The 23,595-nt window shown below is 41.9% G+C and overlaps 2 protein-coding genes across 4 annotated transcripts in view; one reads left to right on the top strand and one right to left on the bottom strand.

Moving 5' to 3' along the window:
- LIPC (lipase C, hepatic type) overlaps positions 1-14,798 on the top strand; it is a 96,729-nt gene extending 81,931 nt beyond the window's left edge. For all 3 annotated transcript variants that reach the window (XM_075007063.1, XM_075007060.1, XM_075007062.1), the window contains exons 8-10: positions 3,356-3,476; positions 4,890-5,108; positions 12,550-14,798. In XM_075007063.1, coding sequence (XP_074863164.1) covers positions 3,356-3,476; positions 4,890-5,108; positions 12,550-12,673 — 464 coding nt within the window. In that variant the 3' untranslated portion in view covers positions 12,674-14,798. The remainder of the gene's footprint in view (positions 1-3,355; positions 3,477-4,889; positions 5,109-12,549) is intronic.
- A 6,114-nt stretch (positions 14,799-20,912) lies between these two features.
- ADAM10 (ADAM metallopeptidase domain 10) overlaps positions 20,913-23,595 on the bottom strand; it is a 105,075-nt gene continuing 102,392 nt past the window's right edge. The window contains exon 16 of the mRNA XM_075006950.1: positions 20,913-23,234. Coding sequence (XP_074863051.1) covers positions 23,140-23,234 — 95 coding nt within the window. The 3' untranslated portion in view covers positions 20,913-23,139. The remainder of the gene's footprint in view (positions 23,235-23,595) is intronic.

Here is a 23,595-nt window from a genome sequence, read left to right as displayed (position 1 = left end):
GGGAGGAACCCAAGCCTGCTCACTACTCTGAGTCCAAGCCCAGGGGCACCTCCAAATTGCAGTCACTGCATTTGTTTGCCTCTACTATCACAATCCTTCCCTTGGCCACTTCCTTGTAGCCACCACTCCCTGGTCAGTCTCAGCAACCCATCTGGAGCACCTTCCCTTCTTCTGAGGCTCCTGTCTACATTGCCCTGTGCAAGACACTACAGGTCACCATCTTCTCCAAACACAGCATGCCCTCCTCAAGCTCCAGGGCAGCTATGGCTCTACTCTGCCCCTGAGGCTCTTTTTTATATGAGCCTGCTTAGCCTTGATTGGCTGCTTCCAACACACACTCTCCTATTGGCTGCTTTTTGCCACAGCCTCTCTAAGCTTCTATTAACTCTTTACTGGCCATTGTGGGACAGGTGCCTTTTTGAAATTTTAGGCATCCCTCAAGAGTCACTCATCACTTGTTCTTCAAACTAAAATTTTGTTTTGGGTCATCATGATAAGATCACCTTGGGGTGCTTGCAAAAACACTGCTTCTTCAGAAAGGAATCTACTGATAAATGTGTTTTAGCAAAAGAAAAGCTCATTGGTGTTGTGTTCTTACTGGTACGCTGAGCTCTTTTCTTACCATGAGCCTAAAGTCTGTTCTTCCCATTGACTTGAATTTCACTTTTAAAGAGGTGTTAGATTTCAGTTTCTGGAACTATTCCTGATGTAAAAAGGAAAGGAAAGAATAAGAAAAAGCCATTCACAGAATTTTGAGATAGCGAAAGGTCAATGCCTAACAAAAGTTTTCTTTCATAGTAGCTGAAAAACAGTCCAACAACTGTGTAAGCATCTGTATCAAGTGATCATGAAAAAACTTTCCCAAGAATGCTGTAAAGATCATGTGAAAAACTAAGACAGAAAATAATTAAGCAGCTCAGTATTATTCTTCCTCATAACCCAAGTTGCTTTATGAAACTGGATGTTTTCTTCAAGTTAGTGACCATATGCTCTGGAATGAAAGCTAGCCTGGTTTCATTAGAAAGACAGCCATTGTAAGCAGATAACACTTAAATAACATTCTTCATCCTGAAAGATCAACATGTCACACACGCTGCATGTATGTATGCTGAGCAGTTGCTCACCCACCCCTGAACTGCAGCCATTCTGTGTGATTCTATATCTCAAGCTTAAGCAGAGGAAGCGAGTACCTTTCCAAGCTGTAACTATCAGGCAATATTGGGTAATGATATGTAATTACCTGGTCTATAATTTAAGCAGGATAAACACTTGTTAAACGTGCCCTGGAGGTGTGAATGCCCAAAATTAGTCTCCTCCTCTGTTACAGGTCTCATCCAACAGATGGCTAAGGGAAAGAAAACCTTTCCTTCTGTCGGAACTGTGAAAAGGTTTTTGCTGCCAGCTGCTGCAGAAATATACAGCAAGGTCCCCACATTCGGGAACTTAATGTTTGCAAATTCAATTATTCGCATGCGGCTGCTTCAAGCTGGCTGCCCCAAGCTGCCTCTTCTTGGGGCTCCGGACGAGAGCGCCGGCAGCCACCACATAGCTGGGGCTCAAGGCAGGGAGCACTAGCACCTGCCACTTCACCGTATTCGTGAAATTCAGCATTCACGGGGGTTCTCAACACCAAACCCTCACAAATGTTGTATTACTATTAGTATTAGTTTACTGTATTAGTATTTACAGTAAACGCTTTCATACCCAGCATTCTATTATCAAGAACTCTCAAATAAACAGCATTTTAACCATAAGTAAATTTGATTTACACTTTCCATAAGTACAGTAAAGTGAAAGTAAATACAAATAAATACAGTAAATACAGTGTAAGTCTACAGTGAGCAATGCTACTGTTGTTGGTAAATAAAGTACTCAGCGTACATTTTTGCTTGTTTCTTAATATCTAATTTTGTTTTTCTTTAGTGTTATGAGTTGCTAGGTATACCTCTCTATTATGCAGAATATTTGAATATCTGGCAACCTCCAGGTCCCAGGGCTGCTAAATATGAAAGCATTTACTGTAGTACCATAAGCCTCCTTCCCACGTCTCCAAGATCAGTGCAGGCTCAGATTTAATTTCACATTTATGAGCACAGTGTTTGTTAACCTGAAGTTGTAAGAGGGGCAGTCTGATCAGTGTGGTCTGATATATGGTGTCTGCAGATTAAAATGATAGATTACTAGATGAATGAGTTTGGATACTTAGCCAAACCAGCTAAGGGACCCATTCTAGGCACCTCTCCAGCCCCTACATGCTGCTGCAAGCAGTATACAGGAGCCACATAGGAAGGGCAAGGTCCAGGGAAAATTCCCCCACGTGCACAAGGTCAGTGTAAGACTGACATGAGCAGACCTACACTGTCCCCTTCTGAGCCCCAGCCTGGAAGACATGTGCCCAGAGGGCTCAATGTTATGGGGATACCAACAAGGCTCTCTTACTCATCAGTGTTATGTTTCTTAATTTAAAGTCAGCTGATGTACTGAAGGTAGAGAGTTGTTGTGCTCACAAATCCTCTGATATTCTATGAATGTTTTCATCAGCTGATAATGACTTCTCCGCAGTAAATGAAACTACTTCTGTTAGCATGACTTCTGATCATATGCCTGGGGAGAGGAGAGACAGAGTTGGACATTCAAAGCTGTAGGGCACAATTTGTGCACACAGGCAATGATTTTCTGCAGTTTGCTACTACATGTGAGCTGCACATGACAAATACACTGATATCTGAGCCACTCACAACTGCATCACTGTTTTCAGTTCAAAGACTTTCCCAAACCCTCTTCTCTGACAATCCATCAAACCTCACAGCAATAATGACGTAGTTCTTACTGCAACATGTTAGACAAAGTCATATTGTGAACAGATGCATGTTAAGCATAAAGTATCATTATGCCATCAAGAACAGTCTTCTGTTTAGCTGGGAGACTTTCCAGACAATCACAGTGAGGAAGGCCGATGTCCAGAACTGAATTCTCAATCAGTGTGAATACACCACCACCCTTCCCAGTCCAGGAGAGGATTTGCATTTATGTAAGTATACAGAATCCAGGGACAGGAAACCAGGAACTGCCTGTGTGCTCTGTGTGAGACACATCAGAAAGTCTCAAAATAAAATCTTATGAAATTTGAAAGATTTCCCAGAGAAAATTCTTTCCCTCCACACCTGGCTCTACACCACTCCCTAAAGGTAGCAGTGGCAATGATTGACAGTGTTGACCTTTTAATGGCGATCAGTGCATTTAGTACAATGAATAAAAGGGAAAAGTGTCTACTCTAAAATGCAATATTCTGAGACTCTGTGATTAAGCTGCCTGTATGACCATGACTCACCTTGCAATTTCTTCTCCTGCGCAGTTTACCATTATCAATTCAAGATACACTTCATCAATGAAATTCAAGAGAAGCAGGTAGAACCAACTTTTACTGTCTCTCTGACCGGCACGAAAGATGATGCTGAAAATCTCCCCATCACACTGTGAGTACTAGACATAAAAGCCCTGTTGTATTGATGTTGGAAAAGGCCACCACATTTGCTAACTTATAAAATGAATTTGCATCATTGTTTCTGAATGACCTGGTTTAGTACAACCTTCAATAGAGACAAACTGGCAATCATACAAGAAAACCTTTCGAAAGCTTTGTGCCTGTTTGGGTATGAAAGGCCACTGTAGAATGATCGAGTCAATCATGGAGGTTTTCCTGAACTTAGAGTACAGCACTCTCTCCAGCCATGTCCCATCCAGCCCATGGTGAGCAGCTGCAGAACACTGGGTCTATTTTGTGCAGAGTGTGGTGGCTGTTGTCATGACTCTGAACAACATATGGAGACACTGTACAAAATCTTTGTGTGGTGACAGAGTTCAGGAAGGAGGAGAGACTAGAGATAGGAGAAGACTATATCCCAAAAGGTGCCTCTGCCACTAGGGCTATCGCCAACTAACCACAAAGACGGTGTGTTTGTGTGGAGAGTGGGGTGAAGGACATCCTGCTAGTGCTCCCCACTTCCATTGCCATATGGCATTTGGACTTGACCACTACAGAAACTCTGGATTGGTGTAAAAGGATATGGGAACTAGAAAGGTCATTTCTGGAGAAATGCTGAAACATCTGTTGTAATTCCCTGAAATTTAAACCAGTCTAGGGACAGGTCTAATGAGGGGTTTTCCACAAAATCTAGGTATTCGGTATGTGCCTTTTGTCTGCCAGGAGGGAGGTGGGGGCAGCGGGTGAGACAGACCTTCCTGTAGTGAAGAAGAGGACAAAAGAACTCCATTTGGAGAAGTCTTTTCTTCTCCTGCCAGGAGTTGCTGCTGCTCTACAAATAGGCCAGGCTACTCCCATTTCAATCTCTTCACCCTCCCTGGGAGAGTGAAATCTCTCAAGGAGCTGTGAACCCTAGATCAGCGAGAAAGGAAATTCTTCTTCTGATTTTAGCAATGGAAGGGAGCTGCCCTCACCATTCACTTTGGTCCCTACCTGTATGGACAGGGATTAAAGAAAAGCGTAACTCCGTCAAGTAAGGTCTTTGAGGCAGCACCTGAGTTATTCTTCTGTGTTTGTGCAGGACCTAGCGCTTTGGGGTCTGTGTCCATGACTGGAGCTCCTAAAGGACAGATAGCAAAGAACAAATAATGTCATCAGTAGCTTGGTGGCTAATGTACTCACCAGTGTATAAGTGGGAAGAGTACAACTTTATATTCATTGTAAATGTGCCACTGGTGTAGAATCTCACAAGAGTGTTTACAGTGAAAACTCGCTGGAAGAAAAATCAATTTTCAAGTGTTGTTTAGATATTGGTGTCATTTGCTCTACTTGTTCATAGCTAAACCTCTAATCCAGAAAGCATTGTTCAGGGTCCTGATCACTTATTATGGTTTTGTTTTTACAGTGTTGAAGGCATTACAGGAAATAAAACCTACACTTTCCTCATCACGCTGGACATAGACATTGGTGAGCTGATGATGATCAAATTCAAATGGGAAGGAACTGCAGTTTGGGCAAATATCTGGGACACAGTTCAAACAATCATCCCCTGGACAAAGGGCAAACGTCAACCAGGACTCATTGTGAAGACCATAAGAGTCAAAGCAGGAGAAACACAAGAGAAGTAAGTGTGATAGAAGTCACTTTTGGGGGCAATTAAGCAGTAGATTGGGCATATATCTTGACTGATCAGAGCAGAGGTAAAAGTTGGCCATGTGACAAGTCCCTGGTCGCCCCGTAGGGGTTCTGTGCTTCTTGGCAGATTTTAATGTGTGTCTCAGAGATTCATGGTGGCCGTTCCGCTGTCTTGGGTCTTTCCAGAGGCAAGAGTCCACACTTACCGAGCCATTCTCACAATAGGCAAGTCACAAAGGCAGGAGCAAGTCCCCTTCAGGAGGTTCTCATACCCCATCCTTCCACTAGAGTGGCTCTCCAGGGAAAGCGTGGGGAGAGTCCAGGCCTGCCCACTAGTCTGGACTCTTGCCCAGTGACCCGCGATGAGAGGCAGCTGTTGGGGCTCTTCTGTCCCAAACACAACAGCTTTTCCCTGCGCCATTTCTCCTACCACTTCCCTCTAGCACCTTCCCCCTGTACCAGGCTGAGCAACTTCTCTTTTCTGAACCTCAGTCCTCCAGCCTCTATTCTTGGTCCGCTTCTCATCTCTTTCTCCTCTTCTACCTGGTGTGCGTGGTTGAGGGGGGAGGATGGTGGTAGGGGAAGCCTTTTGTAGTGAGCCAGAAGGCCTTAGCAGGGGTCTGATTAGCTTCTGTTGCAGGCTGGTTCTTAATGAGTCCCAGCTGCCTGCCCTGGCTGCTGGGCCATACTCTCTGTGAGCCTAGGTGGGGAACAAAAAGGCATTGATCCATCTCCCACCATACTTTCCTCCCACCAGGCTCTTGTAGCATGCAGCCTGTGGTGTGCCACAGCAGGTATGGCCAGGTACACTGTACTAGCAAGAAAGTGTCCAGCAAAGTTGAGTATGCCATACCACCTATTTATAGTTAGTATGGCATATCAGAAAGCCGTCACTCTTTCTGCTCCCAGCACCTCCACAGAGCTCCTGCTGCTCCAGCCCTCTCTATATGGCATCAGCCCCACAGGAGAACAGGGCATAAGGGACGAGTTGAAAGTGGTACAGCAGCTGGAGGAACTTCTGGTGTTCTGTTCCTTTTCCCAACTGCCCCCCAACCAATGTTCCTGCTAGTATTTTCCCATCCACATGTTGAGTAAATTTTATGTGCACTGAGATATGTAAATGTGCACCACCAATAGAAACACAAAACCTAACTGTGGGCGCTCTGCTAGTCGGCATCTGAATTTCTCCTGAGTGGCCACAAAAGCGCCCTGCTTTCAAGGAACACTGAGCCTCACCTGCCCAAATAATGTGAGGTGAAGAGAGAAGTGGAGGAGGAGGAGGCGGCCACGGTCTTTTGGCAAGGCAGAGTCACATGGGGTGGTCACATGTTCTCCCACTCCCCCCCTCCTTAGCTGGTGTGCTCCATCCCCCATCCTGTGAAAAAATAATTTTACTTTCACCCCTGGACTAGAGAGAAAATAACTAAGACTACAAATTTTGACATATCAACCTCACTTAATTCCAATTCACTGTGTCTATCTATCACTCTTGTGTCTCCCATGTGAGTTTAAAATACATCAGTGAATGGGACAAAGAGTTGCAAAAGATCTTACAAACTCAGCACAAACAGCTTTGTAGCGATGGAAGGTGAGGGGAGTGGGTTTGATTTTCACTGCTTACATATCAGCAGAAGGAGTCCTTACTCTGTTCATATTTTGTATGTCAAATATGAGGAGGGTGACACAGCAGTATCAGGAATCCAGTTGTGATTGTAAAGAGAGCCGAATGCAAGGATTAGCACACACTTTTAGATATGCCCAGGCCTGAAAAATACAAAATCACAGGATATTTGTCAGGCCTAAAACTGAACTTCTTAAATACTTGTTAGCTACGAGTGGACTCCTGGTCTCTGCCAACAGCCTCATCACCAGCTGAGTTCTTTGGAAGTCACACCCTACCTAGCAACTTGCTTTGAGCCCTCTAAGTATGTCTTCAAGGCAGAGTTAATATGAGTAGCCATCTGGGTTAGCCTTGCCCTGGCTGAGCCGCCCTTCTGCAAAGCCCTGAATCACTCAGTCCTCCCTGGAGCTGCACATACCCATGGGCATCACGAACTTCCGGGGGCATGTCAGATCATGCATTGCACTGCCATATTTATATAATTTTTTTTCTTCAGGTTGGAAGCATTCAGTCTAATTTCTCTTTCAAAACAGCACCAGAGAACTGTCACTCTGCAGATATGTCAGGGCTGTTCCCCCCTCCACACTCTGAGTGCAGAAAGTGAGACCCCACACAAACTTAACACACTTTGCCTAGAAAAGGCTCTGCTTAAAAAAAGTTCCCAAGGTCACAGATTTCCTGACCCTGGTGGGCATCTGCCACCACCAAGTAGAAAACAGAAACCCCTTAATCCAGGAAGACACACTTGAGAATGGCCTCCAGTAGGGTATACTCCAGCTTCTTCCCTCCCTTAGGAGAGAACTTGGAAACAAAGAGCTGTAATTTGATAACTGGCCTTTTAGCTTAAGGCATACACAGACCCTTTTCTAGGACACAGGAATCAACTCAATTCTTAAAAATAATAATTTATTCACCAAACAAGAGAAAATAAATCATACCAGTTGCAGCGCAGAGTATTACTTCCCTGGGATTCAGTTTAGAAGTACAGATTACATCAGAAGGAATCAAATCATTAACCAGAGCCACTGAAAAAAAGATAGTCCACACCAAATCCAAAATAACCATAACCTGATTGCATCTAACTATACATTTTCCTTCTACTTACATATCTATGGCTGATTTTGAAATGGTCCGCATATTTACTGGATTCATTCTAACTGCTTGAGAGCAATCATTTCTCTGTCCCTGTTGTATCGGCCACACAGGCAAAAGACCTCTTCAACTGCAATTGTTCTCAGTTCAAAAAAGTCTCTCTCCCTCCCATTAGCTTATCTCACCAACTCCTGCTGAGATTTGTTTCTGTAAGGGTTAATCCTTTGCTTGCATTCATTCATGACGAAATATCAGAGGGGTAGCTGTGTTAGTCTCTATTCCCCAAAAACAATGAGAAGTCCTGTGGCACCTTACAGACAAAGATTTATTGGTGCATAAGCTTTTGTGAGTAAAGACCCTCATCTTCAGATGCATGTAGTGGAAATTTCAAAGGCAGGTATAAATATATAGGCACAAGAAAAGGAGGGAGTTACCAATCAAAAAGAGGGCCAGAGTTAATGAGATCAATTCAGTCAGGGAGGATGTGGCCCACTTCTGGTAGCTGATGTGCAGGTGAACACCAAGAAAGGAGAAACTGCTTTTGTAGTTGTCCAGCCATTCCCAGTCTTTGTTCGGACCTAAATTGATGGTGTCAAATTTGCAAATGAATTGCATCTCTGCAGCTTCTCTTTGAAGTTTGTTTTTGAAGTTTGTTGTTCTTGTTGCTGCAGGATGGCTATTTTTAAATCTGCTACTGAGTGTCCAGGGAGATTGAAGTGTTCTATGGGTTTTTTGGTTTGGTTTGGTTTATTTTTTTTTTTGGGATGTTACCATGCCTGATGCCTGATTTGTGTCCATTTATTCTTTTATGTAGAGACTGTCCAGTTTGGCCAATGTATATGGCAGAGGGGCATTGCTAGCACATGATGCCATATATAACATTAGTAGATGTGCAGGTGAATGGGCCCCTGACGGCGTGGCCAATGTGGTTAGGTCTTGTGATGGTGTCACTGGTGTAGATATGCGGGCAGATTTGGCACTGAGGTTTGTTGCAGGGATTGGTTCTTGAGTTAGAGTTACTGTGATGTGGTGTATATATAGCTGCTGGCGAGAATTTGCTTCAGGTTGGCAAGCTATCTGTAGGCAAGGACTGGCTTGCCTCCCAAGATCTGTGAGAGTGAGGGATCATTGCCCAGGATGGGTTGTAGATCATTGGAGAGGTTTTAGCTGGGGGCTGTAGGTGAGGGCCAGTGGTGTTCTGACCTTTTTCTTGTTGGGCCTGTCTTGTAGCAGGTAGCTGCTGGGTACACGTCTGGCTCTGTCAATCTGTTTCCTCACTCCCTCAGGTGGGTACTGTAGTTTTAGGAAAGCTTGGTAAAGGTCTTGTACATGTTTGTGTATCTAAGGGATTGCAACAAATACAGTTGTACCTTGTGGTGTGCCCTGGATGGAAGTTGGAGGCACAAAAGTAAGTATAGCTGTCAGTAGGTTTCCAGTATAGAGTGGTGTTTGTGTAACCCTCACTAATTTGCACTGTAGAGTCCAGGAAGTGTATCTTTTTTGTGGACTGGTCCAGGCTCAGGTTGATGGTGGGGTGGAAACTGTTGAAATCATGGTGGAAGTCTTCAACATCCTCTTTCCCATGGGTCCAAATGATGATGATGATGTCATCAATGTAGTGCAAGTAAAGGAGGAGCGCTGGAGGACAAGAGCTAAGGAAGCATTGTTCCAGGTCAGCTATAAAAATATCTGCAGGTGTTAGGGGTGTCCTCAGTAACCTGCAATAGGTATCATTGGTGCCCTTCCCTGACCTCTGAGAAGCAAGGGCACTATAATTGTGCCTTTCGGGTCACTGTCCTTCTGCAAGGTAGGACAGTTTGTTCCCATTTAACCTTAGTTAAAATGGCTAGGTCTCAAAGGTTTCAGCAGCGGCCATCATTACAAATATTACTAGCAGTCTTCTGGCTGAAATTTTGAAGTCAAGCAATTTCACAAATATAAGTTGGTATTGTAAAGGTTTGTCTAGACAAACAATGCAATAACTTTGGAAAAGCAGGAAACTGCCCCTTGCATTTGGAAGATTTTACTCCAGACAATCTAGCTCTCAGCAAACAGCACCTGATGTTTCTATTGTTTGCCTGACAACACTCATTGCTTTGTCTACAGCACCGCAAAAACAGCAGCACAGAGTGCAGGAGTGCCTGCCAATCACAGGCAGGGAGCCATGTTGTTAGGGATGGTGCACTTCCTCTCCAGATTTTGTGTATGTGAAAACTTAACTCAGCAGGGAAATTCCACTCTCTCTCGGTAGGGAATAGATTCATTAACACACTAGCCAACCATGCAGGGTCCATGACACACGTTTTTATACTGCACACAAAGTAGTAGTAGCAGCTCACCAGTCAGAGACGGAACCAGGGAAAAATAAGTTAATGTGAAAAAAAAATCTGTCAGAAAACAGAGGCCTTGTGTTCAATGAACTTAACGAATGTGTAGAGAGGAGACTGCACAGCTCTGAAATTTGCTTTCCCCAACGTTGACCTTCTGGGCATGTTGTAGGTTACACCCTCTTTTCTCTGAGAGGAGTTATCATAGGGGCAGGTGATGGTGGCGGGTTGTCTTTACAGAGTTAACATTGGTTAACAACGTGCACTTTTCAAAACCTATTGTGTGGTCCCCAGGGACTCTGACGGGGCGATCTACTTAAACGAAAAAAAAGAAAAGCAAGCTGCCTTTGGTCATCGGTGGTACAGGTTGAACCTCTCTAGTCCAGCACCCCTTGGGACCTGACCAATGCCAAACAGGAGAATTTAACAGACCACAGGAGGTCAATACTGTCTAGCAGCATTACCAACACTTCCACTGTTTACTAGGGTCTTAGAAGACATTAAGGGATAAATTATGGCTAAATAACAACGTAGAACACTGAGAGCCAGGACTGGTGGCTGGAAACAAACTTTATGGGACCCCAGGAAACTTGGCCACACCCATAAGTGGTTATCAAGCTAACTAAAATCTTACCAGATTATGGATGTTGCCAGATTAGTGTGTGCTGGACTAGAGAGGTTCAGCCTGTATTAGGGAAAAGTCTTCTCTGCAGATTTTGAAAGAGGAATGAGACTGAACACTTCCACCCTGAACTAAAAAAATATATAAACATTTACCTGACCAGAGTCTTTGTGCTCCTCTCACTCCAAGCATTTATGTTATAAATATGATCCTCTTCACAGAAGAGCTTCTCCAACTTGATCCTGCCATCGTGTGTTAATCCTGAGTGTATGACATCTCCTGTTGGTATGAAAATTGTAACGGACCCAGTTCAGTACTGACTTAGCTAAGTTAGGATAAAAATGGAGAGTCGGAGGCATCGGGGATAACAGAGAGACAAGGTTCAACTGGCGCTTTGATAGTTTAAGAACATGGGTACAGAATGTGAGAGTAATGTGTGTTTGCTCAATTTGAAAGGTTTTTCTGAAGAGGAAGGTTCTTCCCCACTGTTGTGTGCATGCACCAGTAACATGCTGAAAGACAACTCTCAAAATAGTTCAAAAGAATTACAGTACTTGTGTGCTCCCTAAGAGTCCCCTGGAGCAGCTCAGGCTATGGGGGTTGGCATTGCAACGCTCAGTAGGTGTCTTAGATACACAGTGACCTCTGGCATTATTTTTTGGTTGTGGAACTGGGAGTTGACACCGAAGGCATTTTAATAGGTGATAATGAGGTGCTATCCTCTTTCTATGAAATCTGGAAGTTCAGGGGAACTTTAATAACACTGTTGCTGAAACAGAGCTTTGAGATAAGTGAAAACTTACTTGGTGTTTCCAAAAGGAAGCACTGGAATACCAAGGGGAAATATTTGAAAGAGAAGCGGGAGTGTATTTTAAATCACTTACCAAAATTGCCTTAGAGAGACCCAACTGCATCAATTTAAATCATTAGCATATTGGGAATTACAGATTTTAAATACAGTAGAACACAACCCGCAACCCAGACACTCAAATCAACAGCTGACTCTAGTTTCATATCCACATTTCTGATCCTTTGAAACCTTTGTTGGCAATGCATCCATGTGCTAGGTTTTCCCTTGGTGCAGAAGATGGAGACACTTATCAGTGAATGCTTTTTCAATAGTGCTTTTTAAAGAGAAGAGGAAGGATGTTCACAGAAAGGCATCTGCCTTTGAGAACTCATCCTCACAGCCCCAAAAGTTATTTTGGCTGCACTTATACAAAGATACTGTCACTAACATGTCCATTGATCGCTTTTAACATTTCAGAATCACATGGAGTAACAAGAGTGGGAAAACTAGTGCAGGGTCCAGGCAGCTGCCGATGTTTTAAGCACTATATTTTCTAACTATTAGAACAGGTCTACATGACCTGTTTGAGCCCAGCAATGGCCATCAGCAACCTGCCTTTGCTAGCATGCCACCATTGATAGTGACAGAGCACTAAAAGATAGTGGCGGGGAATTCTTCCCAATGAAGATTAGACTCATGAGAACTGGCATAAAACATGAAAGATCAGAAAGAAAATACAGAAGCAGTAAACCATTTACATGGGACTATTTACAGCCAGAAAACTATTTACTCCCCCTTAGCCTGTTCTGAATATCTGGCTGCCAGATGTACGTTTATAATTAAAAGCAGATGAAAACAATTAGGTATCTTATAAAAAAGCAGAAAAAGGAGGTGAAATCAAGAATACTCTGGGGAAGAGAACATTTATACAAAGAAATGGCCAAAAGAGGTAACTAATATTTTCTGTTTTCTGTTTAGAATGACATTTTGTTCTCAAAGTGTCGACAACCTGCACCTGCATCCAGCCCAAGAGAAAACTTTTGTGAGATGTGCAAACAACTCTCGGAGACAAAAGGGAAAATTCAGACGAACAAAAACATAAACAGAGCTGCCCATCAAGAATAACTAAGCCTGCACACTTACTGAAATAGGGTCAACTTTTTAAGTGTGCTAAGTTAAACACAGATCAACGTACACTGAGTTCCAGAGGGAACAAGACAGATCAAAATTCTCTTTTATTTTTGGGATACAATAGCATAGTGAAATAGGCATTTTGTTTGTCCTTAAAGCTGTTCCCAAACAGCTTGACTTGCAATTTCTTAGTATCATGTGTTTAGACCTACATTGCTTTGGGTGGAAAAATAAAACCCATTTGGTGGAAATGTGAATATGGTTACTTCAAACCATTCTTCCTAAAAGCGCCCATTGAACACCGGGACGATTTCATGTTGCTAACTCTCTTTAAAAACTTGGTTTCCAACTAGACAACCTAAAATAGCATCAATTTGCTTGCTGCAAGGTAGAAAACAATTTTATTAGCCACAAAACAAATAGTTCACTAGGGTGAAATAATTCATAGGTTTTTTGGCTCAAACCTGCATGCTAACAGCTAAAGCATAGTTACATGACTTACTAATTAACTTGATGCTTAACTCACTGCAAAAGAGTCACATTGAAGACAGAAAATTCTCTCACCTATAGAAAACTTTTATCAGATTTTAAACAAAACAACTTGCCAACATTCATGACCTAAGAAGTTATGAAGGTGACACAGGCTCATACTTCTTGTCTGATACCCAATAGGCCATACAGCGTTCAGAGGCAAATAAATGTACCTTTGATAACAAGCTTATTCTATTGGAAAATGCTTTGCTATTCAATGTCAAGACAAGTATTTTAAACTAATTTACTTCAAAGAACAGCTCAGCGGATGAAAGCACATTCTAGCTGATAGCCCTATTTACATAGCCACGTTGTACTCCTGGGGACATTCTGAGCCAAAAAATTAAAACTTCCATGCATAGTATTTTAAAATTCTGCAAATTGTCAACCACCACTAATAAGGGCTGTTCCAGCTCTTTTGGTAATTTAGTTCAAAGTACCTATTGGCGAGTATATCTATAACATTACAGACACACATAAGAAACTCTCCACCCCAAAAAGAGAGAGTTAAAGAAACCTGTGTGACAGCCCACCGTCTCTTTCTCTGCCCTATTCCCCCAACCGCAGTAACCAGTTGGGGCAGGGGGCAGACACCCACACTTCCTGTCCCACAAAACCAAGCCACAGGGCCTCCCCCTTCCAACACACCTGACCTCCTCCCCCACCACCAGAACACAGCCATGCCCCTTTCCAAGATACCTACATCTCCTCCCTGCGGAGCTCAGCCACATGGTCACCCTTGTTCCAAGGCACCAGCTGCACCTCCCCTCCTGAACTCAGCCAAGTGTCTTTCCTTGCCCAGATACCTGTATCCCCCCCACCCAGAGCTAACTGTCTCCCCCACACTCCTGTCCAGAGACACTTCCCTTCCCTTTCTCCTTTCCCCAGAGACCCAGAGGGAGAAAGCCTGATGCTCCATCCCAGGCTTACAGCGCATTTCCTGTGAACTGCCATCTCATTCCCTCACGGCATGCTGGGAACCACAGCTACCAAGAACCCTCTAGGCGCCCTCCTCCTCCATTTCCCTCTTGCAGTGTCTTCTGTGTGCTAGCTGGGCTCTGCTGGCAGCTAGCAGCACTGCAGCCCATTTCTGTGGGGAGAAAGGAAATTTTGTATGCACAAGGCTAATTTCTGAAAAATTCTGCACTCCACCGTGGCTCTGGATTCACCCCAGGAGCAATTTTCAGTGAATTTCTGCATCTAAATCCCTTTCACCACAGTAGTGTAAACTTTAAAGTTACGGTTTAGAGCGAATATCGTCACACAATAGACTAACATGATTCACAAACGAAAATTGTAAAACCAGCCCTCTCAGCTATTTTCAGCAAGTTTGGAAGCATCAGGCTTATTGCTTTCCATTATTGCCTGAATCAATCAAGAATACGGAAAAAAAGAAGCAGCTCTAAGTTTTCTCATTTAATTTTTATTGTCCCCTTATGAGTGCACGTGAGAACCAGAAAAATGGTGTCTGTCTTCTGGTGATGCCACAAGTCACAATTTAGCATGAAACGTTTGTTTTTACTACTATGATGTTTGATTTCATTAAAGTCTTTAAGGAATCTGAAGCGTTTTTCTCAGATATTGAAAATGTTTATGGCTACTGCTGGTTACAAGACCTAAAACAAGCCATAGCACCATATCAAAACCCAGAAATTTTAACAAAAATGCAAGGGAATTACAAGTTGGAATGAAAATTAGGCTATTGAAAGAGGTGGAAAAATCAACAAATAAGATGAATCTATAAATCTTTAAATGAGTGAGCAATTACCCAGGGCATCTCTACAGCACTAAATTAAGTTGACAGTTACACTAGCATGCAGTAATTCAATGGTTTTTGTGCATCTACACTACAATATTTATGTCAGTAGTGTACATCCTCACTATCAATATGTGTGTAGAAGCAGAGAACAGTGCACCATAGGTAGCTGTGCAACTTGCTACCACCTAACCCAGCAACGTTTCTTAACCCTTTTGAGACCACAGAACACCAAACAATATTTATGAGGTGGAATTTTCAAAAAAATTGTTAGATTAAAAATCCCAAACAGCAACATATACAGCAAAAACAAAATGAAGTAATTTAATCATGTATCATAGCAATGATAAAGTAACATTGTATCTGGTTTTAATAACAGAAATATATCCCATCAGCGTATTTTTCCAAACATTCATGGCACAAATGTGAGTTGTTCACAGAACACCTGTGCTCCACAAACAGTTTAAGAAACTCTGTAGCACGGGGTATTTTGGGAAGGATTTAATTGCCTCATGAGGGCAAAGAAGTTGCACAGGGGTGACAGGCAACAAGACTTCAGTGACCCATGATGTTTTCTTTATTCCATAATTTTATCTGACTCCCACAACATTCCAGGCCTCCTTTCAAAAGCTCCGCAAACTCTCCTGCACAGCTCCCTGTAACTGTGATGAGCACCGTGTGCACAATGTGCCTGATCCTGCAGTATTTGCAGAGCTGCCAGAGGAGACATGAGAATTCCTTGGAGGCCAATTTGCTGTGGGCACAAACAATTCATGTTGGCTGTTGGTATTCATGGAGCAGCTGTAGAGGTGGAGCACGGGAGGCAGGGATCATAGGTGGGGAAGGCAACGCCTTCCCAAACTGCCTCACCTGTTACAGCCCATGCTCCATTGGAGGCCTCAGGGCTCCTTACCACAGCCTTGTCTTGGGTGAGTTGGGGGACACCCAGAGGTGAGGGAAGGCAGGGTGGGGGCTGCAGCCACATTTCCTTCTGGCCACCTGGAGCTCTGGAGAGGTGGGTAGGCTGCGGCTATGCTATGCACCTGCTCCCTGGAGCACTGAGACCACACTGTTCTGGGTGGGGAGGTAGGGGCCCCATTGTGTGTGTGTCGGGGTGAGCAGAGGCCAGTGGCCCCAGAGGAGAGGCTGGGAGGCTTGCCTCCCCAAACTGTGGGGTCACCCACTGCCCATTGGGTGGAGTGTCAGTTCTGGGCCTGAGACACAAGCAAAGATTCCTGGGATCACACTGTCGGAGATGATGAGCAGTGGCTGCAGAACTTTCAGATTCACAAAGCCACATTCCTGGAAGCATCAGCAGAACTCACCCCAGCCCTCCAGCACCGCAGCACCAAAGGGAGAGCTGCTCTGACCATGGAGAAGTGAGCGGCAAGGTGCTGCATGGAAGCTTCCAGCGCAAGGTTGATTCGCAACACATCAGTAGCAATTTGGAAATGGGAAATCCACCAAGCGGGTTGCTGTTATGCAAGCATACAGCATAACTGTGTCCAGCTACAAAGGACCGTGACTCTGGGCAGCATGCAGGACATAATGGATGATTCTGTAGCAGTGGTGTTCTCAAACTTTAACATACTGCTAGGGAACTTCCAGTACATAGCAGCAGGGTCTACAGAGACCAGTGCATAACATAGCACTATAAACATCACATCCCTGTGGGTTTATGTGCACCACAGGTTACACACCCCCTCACTCATTTCCGAAAAATGGGATTTATGCATATCTGAAAATTTTACCCCATGTACCTTGTATTGAGATGTTCCCCTTCTACATGCTGTTCTTCCAAATGAGATGAGATATGCTTCTCCACCACCATGAGAAGCCTTCAGAGCTCCAGGAAGCAGGATTTGCTGCACCTTTCAAATGTGGGCCCATGTAACCAAGAAGAAACCAGGAGAGAGTTTGCACAAAATTCAGAAGCAGCACAATATATGAAATGAGCCAAGCAGGCTAAGAAGTCATTGAGTCTCCGGTAATTGATAATTTTCATGAAAAAAGTGTGCGTAGTCCATCGTACAAGAAAAGGTTCTTCTCATACCATGCCTTCCTGTTTTTTCTTGGTGAATTAGCTTTTGGGTGCAAATTGCATGGCATAAACATACCTATAGGTTAAGTCCACATCTTAGTCTGCCAGTGCTTTGTCTGTGACATCACCATTGACAGGAAAATGTTAATTCCTTTCCTTCTGGTGTCATGAACCAATTTGATGACTTGTGCAAAGTCCAGGATGTGTAGACAATGCACATATAGTCCACTGATCTGTTTCAACAGAGTCAGGAATTTATAATGGAGGGGACAAACTTGGATGCATACACCTTATCCAGATCTAGAGAGGTCTTGCATTCACCTAGCAGACACCACATGCCAGTGTCTCTATCTGAAGTCATCTTTACAAACAACATTTCTCTGAGGGGTAGAGGTCAAACAACTCTCAAACCCTTTTCTTACTAAAAATGTTAAGTGAAGTACCATTTAAACCAACGGGACCAACAGCCACCACAGGCTATGGCTCTGCACTGTCTGAAGGGCTGGGGCCGATGCAGACAGACTGCAGCACGACACAGCCCCATGGTTCCCAATGCTTTGCTCAGGGGAATCCGGAAGTGCCCCAGCTCTGGGTCCCTTTAAAACTCCAGGCCCTTGTGCAGTTGCTGCCTTTGCTTTGGTGGGCCTGATTCTAAAGAAGTGTTAAGGAGGCAAATGGTCTGTGGCCAACATAAGGCCAAGTTTATTCAGGTCACCATGACTGGATTTGTCTCAAGCCCAGAAAGGACAGAAAATGGCTTTTTAAAACTGAGTCTCCCCAGATTATCTTCAAAATTCAGCAATTTGTAGTTTTCTGCCATTGGGAAACTGATTCTCTTCTTGCAGCTACTGGGGCTTTGACACATGGAAACTATGTGGTTCCTACCTACGGAATTATGGTCTAGCCATTGCTGGCAATGTCAGGTTAGAACCTGCCTTCCATTCTTCCCCTGCACCATGATGAAGCCTATGATTTAATCACAGGTATTTTTCATAAAAATCATGGATAGGTCATGGGCAGAAACAAAAAACAATGGCACGTGACCTGTCCATGACTTCTACCATAAATACCCCTGATGCTGCTCTGACTGCCCTGAAACAGTTGCTTGCAACTGATGAGCCGTGGCTGGTCCTGCCACCCAAAGGGCTACAGCTTAGGTGATGCCCAGAGCCAACTGCATCATTTGCTCCAAAAGCAGGTGGTGTGGCTGTCCATGATGAACACTGAGCCCTGGCTACCATGTGCCTCATGCCCATTTTTTTAGGACTTGCATCTATGAAACCAGATGTTAAAGGCATCCAGTATTTCTTCTAGTTTCCTTGAACGCTGGAGGAATGTTTATGTTCAGAAGATACTGAAAGACTGATCTGTTACAGCAAGGGACTAAGGCTAGAACCTATATACAATACCACTAACAATACCGATGTCACAGATACCATTTTGCTACTTTGTATGATGAAAGGCACATATATGAAAACTGAACCATGTTATGGAACAAATCTGCCACAAAAGCCACCACTAGAGAGAACAAATTATAAACAGACAGTTTTAGATTTATAGTGTACAAAGTATCTATATACCTGAGCTGAAATCTTCGAATTTTTTTTTAAAGTTGGTACCCCAAATCCTCATTCAGACACCTATCTTCAGGGCCATATGGGTGCACAATATCTTTTAAAAAAAATCAGGTCACTTCTTCAAGTGCTTCAATGTACTGTAAATGTAAGGCCTAACTTTAGGAAAACCAAGTATTAAACATTTGGCCTGATGCCTATGGCTCAGCATCAAGAAAACGTTGTGACCCGATTCCTTTAGAAAGAAATCCTGTGGTGAGGAAATCATTATAGCTCATCTGGATCTCACTAGATAATACATCTTTGAAGAATTTTTTTTTAAATTGCTAGCTAAGAAATTTAACAGCAAAAGCAAGCGAATATATAGGTTAACAAAGTATATTATCTACTAATATCTATCTAGCAGCAGTTACTCTTTTATCTGGATTCCCATTTCTTACAAGCCAAGGTCTCTAAATATCTTGCCCCAAGAGTATTGAAAGAACAAGCAGATATCATATAACCCACTGTTCCCACTACAAGTGTTATCTATTCTAATAAAATCTGAAGCATTCTAGCACAAAGCTGCTATGTGTTTATAAAGCAACCATAGAGCCAGTTAAAATTGCAGCTGATATTCCTGAAAACTTGTTATTGGAGCTCCTTACTTTTTGTTCAATGAGATTATTGCTCTCTTTCTACAAACACAAACTCAGTACGGAGAACAAAACCACATCAAAGCAATTACAAATGAGATATCTAACAGCTAAGTGTTTGCAATCATCCTAAGTGACCTAAGGCATCCGAATTCTAGTCATCTTTCTTCAAAATTAGAAGCTCTTTCTGCTTTATGTAAACTGGGAGCAGTACTGAAAAAGGGAGACTGAGCCATTGACTTAGAGTCTTGGCTACTTTGATTAACTAGATAAAAAGTTGAATTAAAGAGAATCACACGACCTCATTACGGACATTCTACACAATTCTGGATGCACATTCTTCTGAAAGGAAAAAAGCCGTTTATGAATAAAAATGTTTGAGGTGTGTTGACAACTAAATTCAAGTAACAGCTATATCCTGGGAAAATTAGATTAGCTACCAAAAATAAAGCTATTTACACATTTGTACATCTACAATGACTAATTTAAAAGAAAACGGGAACCATGTTTTGAAGCATTAAGTCATCCTAAACCGTCACCCCCTTTCCAGTTCATAGTTCAACATCTGAATTCCTATTTAGGCACCCACAAAGGTTAACTGACTTCTAGAGGTGCAGAACTCCCACTGATTAGCTAATAACTCTTTTTGTCCCCCGTTACACAATTTAATTCTGAAAGCAGGCAGTGATGTCAAAATCATGAAAACAGTGCTGTTAGCAAGCTGCTGATCAAAGCCTGCTCAGCAATTCCTGAGATCAATTGCTCACAGTTAGGGAAAGAAAAGCTTCAAGCATATATTCCTTAGACTGAACAAGCTTTAAATGAAAGGTATAGTTGGTCAGTTCTTTGATATAAATCATACTCAAACCAGTTGAGCAATTCTCAAAAACCTGTCCATGAAAAATTAAAAGCTGTCTACGTTGATCCTTTTAATACAGACAGTAAAAATCACATATACAGCATATTTTGAAAATTCATTAGTCCAGTTTTCAGTTAATTTTATATTGTCTCAGATAAAATGTTAGCTTGATCTTGTGACATAAGTTTACTTACTAACTAAAGATCTACCTTCTACACCTTATCAGCCATTTGCTTACTTTTTAAACAAACAGTAGAGGAGGAGTTTAAAATACTTTGATCTGGAACTAACAGAATAATGATAATTTTAATGCTTTATCTTAAAGTGTTTCCATGGACAAATTTTACTCTATTGTGTGAAGCTCAAATTTGGAGATGTGAATTACTGTATTCATAATGCAATTATTCTTGTTATAAAGTAAAAATCTCAAGTTACACAGGGGTTGCATTCCTGCAACCCCCTCATAACTCAATTTTTTGCTCAAGTGAGGGTGGGGAGCCTGGAACTAGGCTGCCATTTGGTTCACAGCTCCCCACCGCTTGCGGGACCCGGGAACCTGCACAGCCCACCAGGGTCAGTTTCCTGGCTGCTTCTTCCTGCCTCCCCTCAGCCATGTGGCTGTCAGCCTGACAAAAGCGCTGCTGGGGAAAGGCAGGGAGAAGGGACTTTTAGCCTGCTTACTTGTGGGCAGCAAAGCGGGCTAATAGCTATAGAGCAGCTTCATGTTGTGCTTTAAACACAAGTTAAGCGCAACTTGAAGATGCGTATTTCAAGGGTTTACTGTAATAGTCCCTGGTGAAAGACAGAAAACTTGGGTGGTAACAGCATTATATACTCCTTTTGCTTTGAGTTTAAAATGCAAGTGGACCTTCAAGATAATTTTATCAAGTCTATTTATTAATGCATTTCAAGTTTCAAAAAAAAAAAAAAACATACATATCTTTGCACAATACTTTATTTTTTTTTTTTTGCAATTTTAGTAAAAATTTCCAAAGTGAACAAAAAAGATACTGTATAAAACACAGTGGACATTAAATTGACAGTAGTATTAGATCTCATTTGTCTTAATCTCTTGTGTTTTACCACATCTTAACTTGCAGTGGAGAGTTCAGTGCACATTTCTCATTTCAGAAAACATTTAACTTAGACTCAAAATAAAATAGGGCAGCACGTGTCTGCTGTAACCCCACCACAGGATAACACTACAACCGAAAATTTACATATCCCAAATGTTATCACACTCAAGGAGTTACTAAGAACTCTTGTTGAATAAAAGTTACCATTTTAGAAATGCAAACCCACTTCCAGTCTTTGCACAGTCTGAAAACAAATGTATTTAAAATGATTTAAAAGCAACTACATACATTTCTAACTTAGTAAGATTGCTTGGAATTATTTATAGTCTATGGGATTTCATGTACAAAATTTGTCTCTAAACCATGTACAAAAAGCTGTATTTTGAAAAAAGTCACCACATACTGTACAAGTTTACAAGGAAGATATCCCATCATATTCTGTAATATTTTTTGGCCTTGCTGGCTTGCGTCACATTATGAGAATGATTGTGTAAACTTTATACTCTTAAAAAAAATAAAATAAAAAGAAAGCCTGTCGAACTCTTGGTAAATTTCCTCCTAAGCAAAGCCAGGAAAATTATAGCAATTTGACTCAAATTAGCTTGGAGCTTTTGGAAAACAATAAATACATCACAAGCTTAAAGTTTTTTTAATGCCCCTTTCATTTCTGCATAGCAGTAAGCATGGTAAGATATTAAATGCTTTTGTTGCCGTTTTTAAAAAATGCCAATTATTTACATTTGCAATAAAAGCTTTGGAATGGGACATTGTGCTGTTCAAACTTCACTACTGTTATAAAATATTTCAGGGAAATCAGTTGGTCTAACTACAATTTAACTCAGTAGCTGGAATATTACTGTATTTTAGTGGTTATCCATTAACAGTATCATGCTGAAAAGTTACCTAAATATTTGATAAATTAAAATAGAAACTACAGCTTTTCATCCCTCTCACTTCTCTCAGAATCAGGAACCTAATTACCACGCTAAGAGTATCTGAACCATTCAAATATACACATTGTTTTAAGGACTGCAACCAGTGTAACAGGCATATTTCTCTACTAAACCATGGAAATAGTTCATTCAACTCTTCATTATTTAACAGAATCAGATGAAAATGAAAAAAATACTTATGCTGAACTACAAGAAATCAGATGTTTATATATGTAAATTTTGGAACATTCTGGCATATGCAAAGTTTGCACAACACTTGTTGCGTGTATTCCCAAAAGGGCATTAAATGTGTGCTATGTCTTAGCAGCCGTTTGCTAGAAGATGAAATGAGTACTTGAACCAACTCTGATCATAATAAAAAAGTTTGAATTGATTCAAAACTGCTGTGTAAAGCATTACAGAATCCTTGACCATTATATACCTCCATCTTCTGTTATCCTGAGTATGTCAATTAAACAGTAATTTCTTCATTAATAGCGGAGAAGGTTTATAATACAAAGAAACATCCATATTGCAATTCCTTTGTTTACAATTGCACACAGAAGTACGGGTGTACATTAGAAATACATGTCTGCATATAACAATTCATATACATTGGCAGGTTATGTCTCCAATGTTGAGATGGTCTAGCTTCCTAGCTTGGATTGGATGTTGAAAAATATATACATATATATTTTCAATTTGCGAATAAAAGCTTTATTAGAGCCATGTTTGCCTGCAAGTGAAGAAAATGCAGCAATGAAGAGCAGAACAGGGGAAAAACCAGGACAATCTAAGACTTTGTGCCATTAGCTTAAAAATATCTGTAAGAAAATCATCTCTCTTCTTTTTGAGTTGGAAGGTCCAATAATTAAAAAAATTAAACTCCTCCACTTGTTTGAGGACTTAACATCTTGCCTTTTTTCTTCTATTTTTGTTTGAGAGTTAGACGGGGGAGAGTGATTTAATAGGTTTTCTTTGGAGCGAAGTTTCCCATTGTAGGCACTAGGAAGAACCAAGGCAAAATCTGTAGCTAACGTCTCATGTGTCCCATCTGATAACTCTCCCGGGGCCTCTGACGTTGTGGTGGCTGAGTCGTTTGTGGTGGTCTCCTCCTCTTTAAAGTGCCTGATATAAATATAGAAAAAATAAGCTGTTAGGAAACAAAATCAAAATGCATTTTTAAAGAACGACTGCCAGTAAAATGAAGTACAATGCTGGGTAGACTAATTAAACATGAGAGGATATTTTCAAGCTTTGTGAAAAGCACAATATTTAAAATTGAAATAAGAAAAGTGTTAGACAACTACCTACATGGTGTGAACATGTAGTATATTGGAAAAAAAAAAACCACACACACAAAAAAAAAAACAACAACAACAAAAAAAAAACCCTGCTACATACAATGATTTTCCAGCTGAAAGGTGGTGTGGGGACACTGAGTAAAAGGAAATCTGAGGTAGTAATTGCAACTACTACCGTTATACTT

The sequence above is a fragment of the Carettochelys insculpta genome, chromosome 12, assembly GCF_033958435.1.
Source record: "Carettochelys insculpta isolate YL-2023 chromosome 12, ASM3395843v1, whole genome shotgun sequence".
Lineage (NCBI taxonomy): Eukaryota > Metazoa > Chordata > Testudines > Carettochelyidae > Carettochelys > Carettochelys insculpta.
This window is presented reverse-complemented; position numbering and strand designations above follow the sequence as displayed.